This window comes from Solanum dulcamara, chromosome 7 (genome assembly GCF_947179165.1).
Source record: "Solanum dulcamara chromosome 7, daSolDulc1.2, whole genome shotgun sequence".
Classification (NCBI taxonomy): Eukaryota; Viridiplantae; Streptophyta; class Magnoliopsida; order Solanales; family Solanaceae; genus Solanum; species Solanum dulcamara.
In genome coordinates, this window is record NC_077243.1 from 46,685,480 (window position 1) to 46,693,526 (window position 8,047).

The 8,047-nt window shown below is 42.1% G+C and overlaps 1 protein-coding gene across 1 annotated transcript; it reads left to right on the forward strand.

The window, feature by feature from the left end:
* Positions 1-759: 759 nt before the first annotated feature.
* Positions 760-7,180, forward strand: LOC129894731 (uncharacterized). The gene is made up of 6 exons (XM_055970387.1): positions 760-2,583; positions 2,764-3,710; positions 3,987-4,872; positions 5,068-5,306; positions 6,210-6,500; positions 7,078-7,180. The coding sequence occupies exons 1-6, from the start codon at positions 760-762 to the stop codon at positions 7,178-7,180; spliced, it is 4,290 nt and encodes a 1,429-aa protein (XP_055826362.1).
* Positions 7,181-8,047: the final 867 nt, after the last annotated feature.

Here is an 8,047-nt window from a genome sequence, read left to right on the forward strand (position 1 = left end):
ATGTAGAGATACTCAATCTAATGAAACCCTTGTCCAGCAAGTCCTTCAACTGATCCTTTAACTCTTTCAATTCTTTCGGAGTAATTCGATAAGGAGGAATAGAAATAGGCTGAGTACCAAGAAGGAGATCGATACCAAAGTCTATTTTTCTTTCGGGAGGAACTCTTGGAAGATCATCGCAGAAAACATCCAGAAACACATTTACCACTGAAACTGACTCAAGAGTAGGAGTTTAGGAGTTAGTATCCCTAACCCAAACTAGATGATAGATGCAACCTTTGGAAATTATTTTCTAAGCTTTAAGGCATGAGATGAATTTAGCTTTAAACACAGAATTACTATCTTTCCATTCTAGGACTGGCTCATTTGGAAACAAAAACATAACCATGTAGGTTCTATAACATATTGAGGCATAACATGCATGAGGCTAATCTATACCTAGGATAATATCAGAATCGGTCATATTAGGCTCTATAGATTGGGAAATTTCTATAGATTATTTTAGCCACAACTAAATCACCAATATGAGTATAGACTGGAAAAGGATCTAACATGATCTTGGGGCTAACAATGGGTCTCATATCAAGATAAGGAATAACAAATGATAGAGTAGCACCCGAATCTACTAATGCATAAACATCAAAGTCAATGACTGTCACCAAAGGGTGCTCACAGAACAAACTTCCAACCAAATAGCCCTGTGAACTCTGCCCCCAAGGGCAGACCAAACACTAGACTCTACACCTCCAAAGTTTCCCAATGAGTAGTATTCTCAGTTGGAATGTGAGGGGTATTAATACCCAGGGTGTCATGGAAAGACTTCAATCCCTGAAGAGTATCCATCAGATTTCCTTATTTGCTATCCTGGAACCTTTTTCTGATAGCTCTCAAATTCATCAGTTCAGAAACCAGCTTAACATGGACAATGCTATTAGCAACCCAAATGGTAAGATTTGGTTGTTTTGGAATAAAGATGTGGATTGTAGGATTCTGGAAAATGGGGAACATGTGATTACTTGTGAAATCTTCCATGTAATGAATCCAAACCAATTCAGAGTTTCATTTGTCTATGCAAAATGCAAAGATCATCTCAGAAGACCCTTATGGGATAACATGTTGCAGCACTCAAATACAACCCTCCCTTGGTGTACCTTAGGTGACTTCAATGTTATCACTGAACCTGAAGAGAAACTGGGGGGTGTTACCTACAATATGAGAAAGAGCTTGGAGTTCATAAGCATCATTCAAGCCTGTGGTCTTCAGGATTTGGGATTCTCTGGACAGAAATACACTTGGTCTAATCAGAGGGGTATCTTCTTTAGAATCTGGAAGAGATTAGATAGAGGTATGGTCAATGACAAATGGCTGGAAGTGATGCCTCAGACTACTATCACTCACTTACCTACTGTTGGCTCTGACCATTGCCCTCTCCTGTTAGAGTTCACTGAGCACCATCAACACCAAATCAAGTATTTTAAATTCATGAATTGTTGGACAGACCACCACTCCTTCATGGATACTGTTAGCAACTGCTGGAACAGGAACATTGAGGGTAATCCCATGTGGTGTTTTCATCAGAAAATGAAGAGATTATCTAATACTCTTAGTAGGTGGTCCAGGATGCAGTTTGGGGACATCTATGCTAAGGTGAAAGAGTGTGAAGCCAAGGTTAGACAAGCTGAGAAGGATCTGATTCTTCTTAACTCTGAGGAATGTAGAGCCAATCTTCATGCCATCAATGCTGAGTATATTAGATATCTTAAGTTGGAGGACTCCATGCTCAAACAAAAGACTCAGTTGCAATGGTTCAAAGAGGGGGACAAGAACTTCAAGTACTTTCATGCAATCATCAGAGGAAGAAGAAGGAAACTCTTCATCCATAGGATTCAAAATGATGAAGGTAACTGGTTGCAAGGGGATGATGACATAGCCAGGGCTGCTTGTGATCATTTCCAGAACATTTTCACTGGTGAAGACACTCATATTCAGGAGGATGCCCTTCAATGTATTCCTAAGCTTGTCACAGATGATCAAAACAGGGACCTCCAAGCTCTCCCCACCTTGGAGGAACTGAGGACTGTGGTCTTCTCTATGAACCCCAACTCAGCAGCTGGCCCTGATGGAATGAATGGTAAGTTTTTTCAGGAGTGCTGGGAGATCATCAAAGAAGATCTATTCAGAGTGGTCCTTTCTTTCTTTAATGGTCAAACATTGCCTAAGTACTATACTCATACCTGTTTGGTTTTACTCCCAAAAGTAAGCCATCCAACCAAGCTCTCAGAATTCAGGCCTATTAGCCTTAGCAACTTTACCAATAAGATTATTTCCAAGCTTTTATGCCTCAGACTAGCACCCACTCTTCCTACTCTTATTTCCCCTAACCAATCTGGTTTTGTTAAAAATAGGAGTATCTCTGAGAACATCATGCTAGCTCAAGAAATCATTCACCAAATTAAGAAGCCTAATGTAGGTGGTAATGTGGTCATTAAGCTGGACATGGCCAAAGCCTATGATAGAGTCTCTTGGTCCTATATCTGTTTGGTCTTGAGGAAAATGGGCTTTGGAGAAGGGTTCATTGATATGGTATGGAGAATTATGTCTCACAATTGGTATTCCATCATTATCAATGGCTCAAGACATGGTTTTTTTCACTCCACAAGAGGTCTGAAGCAAGGGGACCCTCTTTCTCTCTCTCTGTTCATCCTTGGGGCTGAAGTTTTATCTAGACTCCTGAACAATCTCCATCATCATCCTAATTATTAGGGTTTCTTCATGGCAAAGAGGGGGCCTCAAATTAATCATCTCAGCTTTGCAGATGATGTTATCATCTTTTCTTCTGGGAGAGCCCAAACTTTGCAACTCATTATGGAAACCTTGCACACTTATGAGAGTACCTCTGGTCAGCTGATCAACAGAGACAAGAGCCAGTTCATGGTCCCTTCTAATGCCTTCAATTCTACTGTAAGAAGAATTAAGAAGGTCACTGGCTTCAGGCAAAAGGATAGCCCTATCACTTATCTGGGGTGCCCTCTTTACATTGGCAGACAAAAGCTCATATATTACTCTGATTTGATTGCCAAGGTGGTGAATAGAATAACAGGGTGGCAGGCTAAGATCCTCAACTATGGAGGTAGAGTCACTTTGGTTAAACATGTCATCCAAGCACTCCCCATCCACCTGCTGCCAGCTATCTCCCCTCCTGTAACCATTCTCAAACAGATTCAGAGTATCACTGCAAACTTCTTCTGGGGATGGAAGAATGACAAGAGGAAGTACCACTGGTCTTCCTGGAAAAACCTTAGCTACCCCTATGATGAAGGTGGTATTGGTGTTAGACAAATCTCTGATGTGGCCAAGTCTTTCCAATATAAACAGTGGTGGACTTTTAGAACTAAGAACTCACTATGGGGAGATTTTACCAAAGCAAAGTACTGCCAAAGATCCAATCCCATCACCAAGAAATGGCACACTGGACAATCTTTGATATGGAAGCATCTTATGAAGAACAAGCACAAAGTTGAGCCTCACATCCAATGGCAAATACAGTCTGGCTCTTGCCTCTTTTGGTGGGACAACTGGTTGGGAGTGGGTCCTTTAGCCCAATTCAACAACAACAGCTGCAGGCTTAACAACACCACTGTTTCAGCCTTCATGGACAATGGACAATGGACCACTGATCTTCTCATCCAGCAGGCCCCTCCACAGATGGTGTCTAATATTCTTGCTACTCATATCAATTACCAACCCCTCCAGCAGGACCAACCATGTTGGACACTAAACAACAATGGGGAGTTTAGCTGTTCTTCTGCTTGGAATATCATCAGAGACAAGAGACCCAAAACCAGGATTAACTCCAATACCTGGCATTAATTCATACCTTTCAAATGTTCCTTTCTTGTTTGGAGAGCCCTTAGGGGAAAGTTACCAACCAATGAGAAAATAACCAGCTTTGGACACTCTCCTTCACAATGCTTTTGCTGCTACAGACCTGGCCAAGACACTATAGACCATATCCTTGTTGCAGGAGCATTTGCCAGGAGTACTTGGAGTATGTTTGCTGACTCTGTGGGCATAAGCAAGGAGTACACACCTCTCAGAAATTTGTTAATGAGATGGTGGACCTCTAAATACAGGAATGAGGCTCACAAGATCATGATACAAGCACTCCCTATCTTCATATGCTGGAACCTCTGGAAGAATAGATGTGCTTCAAAATATGGAGGAAAGCATTCTAACCTTGCAAAAGTAAAGTTCTCTGTCTTTAAAGACACTTCCCACTTGCTGCACAGTGCTTTTCCTTATATCAACTGGCCCAACAACTGGAGGGACCTGGTTCTCTTGGTTGAGCAATGCTACCATGATATCAAGGTCTTCCCTGTATGCTGGTCCAAACCAACTGACCATTTGGTGAAGCTGAACACTGATGGCAGTGCTCTCACCAATCCTGACAACATTGGAGGAGGAGGAATCCTTAGGAATGCATCTTGTGATCTCATGTTTGCTTATGCAATCCCCTTAGGATCTGGAACTAACAATCAAGCAGAGATCAAAGCTGCTATCTTTGGTCTCTCTTGGTGCCTTCATCTTGGCTACAATCAAGTCATACTGGAGGTTGATTCCCAATTACTTCTTAAATGGCTGCAACAGGAAGCAAAGCCTCCATGGTCCATCAAAGAGCTGCTGGACAAGCTCAATAACATCATAAACCAATTCCAGGAATTCAGCTACAACCACACCTTCAGGGAAGCCAATTCCACAGCTGATAGCTTGTCCAAACACAGCCACAAATGCTCTGTTCCTGAGCTCTACTTCAACAAGCAGGATCTTCCCAAAGAGGCCAGAGCCCTCATGGAGCTAGATATGCTGGGAATGGCAAATTTCAGAAGAAGGAGACTCAAAAGGATTAAGAAGCCCCCCTGACAACTGCCTTATTATTGTTCTAATTTGATCTTCAACTTGGATATGTATAATTACAGCTACCTTGAAGATCCTATAATTAGGACTATTGTAAAGAGGAAAGTCTCCTCTACTTATTGCTTTTTTAGACATAAAAACTTGCCTCTACAGGTAAGGAATAGAGCATTATTTCTTCTTTCTTTTCCTATCTCTGTTGTATGTGCAGGTACATACAAACCTACAACTCATCAGTCCACCAGTGGAGAAACAAATTTAGGTGCCCCATGGTGCAGCAATAGCAGGATGCAACAAACTACAAATGGAAGTTTGCCAAATCCAATTGATGCAACCCCTCTTTGGATGGCTGTTAAAGGATGCAAGAACACAGGATCATGCATAAGGAGTCCTTTGTACTGCAATTTCAGCCTGCCTCTTACCTTTATCAACAACAATATCCTCCAGCAACAAAGTCACAAACCTGCAACTTTCAGGGAACACATACAAGACAATATTAGTAGCTATTATAACCTGCAGAATTACTTGCCTGTGTGTTCTTTTGTTTGTTGGTGCAGGGTGATTTGTACCAAGTGGACATGTCCAAACACCTCCAACTTTTGCAGGATTGCATCATATACTAATTTGGAAAGGCCCAACAAGTTTCAGCTCAAAAGGATAATTGGAGACGTTAGGCGAGCGACCTGGAAAAAATCAGCAGTCTTAAGCCTAAAGAGAGAGAAATTTGGTAATTGGAAGCTCCAGCTTGGGAGTCAAGCCCTCAAAATTTGCAGGGATAAAGAAAAGGCCATATATGCAAACCTCATGAAGTTTCAGGCCAAACGGAGAATTGGAGACGTTAGTCGAGCGACTTGGCAAAAGATAATAGTCTCCAAAGCTCCTAGTGAGGTCACTTCCTTTTTGCTAGTTTGTGCAAGCCCCCTTTTGTTTGTTTTTGGTTGTTGTATTATTTCAGGTACCTGGAGTGATGTATCAACATTCATTAACAACAAATACATAGAGAAAAGCCCAAATACAACTTCCAACCACCCTGCAGCACTTAAGCTTCAGCAGGGCAGCATGTGCAGGGTGAGGTGCAGCTTGTGGACCTGTCCAAAGACCTCCAATCTTCATTGCTTGCTTCCTTGGCTATTTGTATGTGCAGGTCCACATACCAGGAACTCTCCAGCACTCCCCAACATTCTTTATGACCTGCAGCAACACCAAATTATTTGGATTGCAGCACACAAGGAACATGGTTACAGCATCTTCCAGATTTCTTTGGTTGTGTGGTTTGTTGGTTTTGTTTATCTGTGCAGGTACTCCAAGAAGTTTAACCACTTCAAAACAAGCAACAAGGAGCTTCACACAAACTTGCACCAACCTTTTCACTTCCCACAATTGCTAGACCTTTTTTTAGTTGCTAAGGCAGGTTCACAGTTGCACACCTGCTACAACTTCAAAGTTGAGAATGCTTGGCTTCTCAGGGAACCTGCAGCCATCATCACCCACCCTCTGTACCTCCCATATGCAGCACAGCAGCAGAAGTACCAAAAGAGGGATCTACCACAAGTCCAAAATGCAAGCTCTAGCAACCTGCAGATTGGCAGGTTTGTATGCTTTCCTTTTAGGTGCTTGTGCAGGTATACTAAAGAACTCCTACACATGGAAGCTGCTGAACTGACACACTGCAACAACCGACAACATCAAACAACATATGGGAGTCTCTCAATATTGCAAATACAGAATTTGAGAAAGCCAGCTGCAACAGAGGAATGGCACCACATTCATAACTTTTGGAACTGCTCTTGGAATTGTGTGTTTGCTTGTTTGTTTGCTTGTTTGTTTGTGCAGGTTGTTGGAGATACAGGCAACAGTGGAACTCAGATGGAACTCCAATAACCTCATAGACAACATCCAAGAACCAACAACAATATCATGAGTAGCTGTAACATGTTACACCTCCATCAACTTCATATACATACTGTGGGAACACAACACCAAACAACTGCTCAACCACACACCAAACAACAACTCAACCACAGAGCTGAAGCTGAAAGTGCAGACTTGAAAGATGAAGTTCAACAGCATCAGCAACAACAGATGCCAAAACCAACACACTCCCATGTACAGCAACCTCTAGACTTGGTTGCTTGTGTATGTTTCTGGTTTTGTCTGTCTGTGCAGGTATCCCAAGGACTTGACCATCATCCAACAGAGGGAGATACAGCAAGGAGCTGGTTACAGAACTACAACAACCATGTTTTTTTGCTCCCTTGGCTACTTGTAGGTGCAGGTCTGCAGCAACCATACATTTGGAACCCCATGCAGGTGTTCGAATGCAGCTACACTTTTCTCCACAACAAATCCAAGGCTGTTGACTACTATAGCTTCATATACTTCCTTTCCTTTCAGCCTCCTTAGCTGGTAATCATGATACTGATACAAAGGCACACTTCACCTGGATTTACTTGGTACGATAAGACTAAAAAGAGCAAAGATGAAAGGAATTTCCCATTCCATGCGAGATAGAAGTTTTGTATACTTGTTCTTCTTCAATGTAGCTATGTCTGGTACGTAGCATAGTTGAATAGGACTAGTGTAGGTTACTTTCCTTTTTTCTCATGGAAGGGGAGAGTCTCCCTCATTTATGCTTTCATAGTTGAATTGTACCGGGAGGAGTCCTCTCACAGGTTTACTGCTTTCTAGTTATAGTTAGTCTCTTTTTTATATCAGGGATGAGTTAGCCGACCTTAATAGGTTATCCGACTTATGAACCACCATAGGATCGGAGGTAAGGTTTATGTCCCCCTCCTTATATTTTTATTTTGGTTATTTATGTTAAGGCTTGGGGGTGTTGCTTAACCCCTGACTGTGCACGAGAGGTGGGAGCCTCGTGTATGGTCTGTTCCCATAAAAAAAAAAATGACTGTCAATATACAAGTCACAACATTGGAGCAATCCTCTAACTCTTGATGAGTCTGAAGGGCATAAAATCTATTTTGGCACTTACCGCTACTCAGAGTAGTAGCACGCTGATCCGGATGACCTGTAGCCTGAGTCTGATCTTAGGCTTAGCCCCATCTCTACACTACCTAGCATGATGACTAGACTTTCTACACTTGAAACACATATCCAAACTAGCTAAGAACTCTCC

What these genes read in the sequence shown, in the direction of transcription:
- LOC129894731 (XM_055970387.1), top strand. Translation starts at nt 760, where the DNA reads ATGAGTAGTATTCTCAGTTGGAATGTGAGGGGTATTAATACCCAGGGT. An exon ending in AGCTAGATATGCTGGGAATG is followed by an intron (nt 4,873 to 5,067) that starts GCAAATTTCAGA and finishes TTGCCTCTACAG; the next exon opens with GTAAGGAATAGAGCATTATT. An exon ending in AGCAACCTGCAGATTGGCAG is followed by an intron (nt 6,501 to 7,077) that starts GTTTGTATGCTT and finishes CTGTCTGTGCAG; the next exon opens with GTATCCCAAGGACTTGACCA.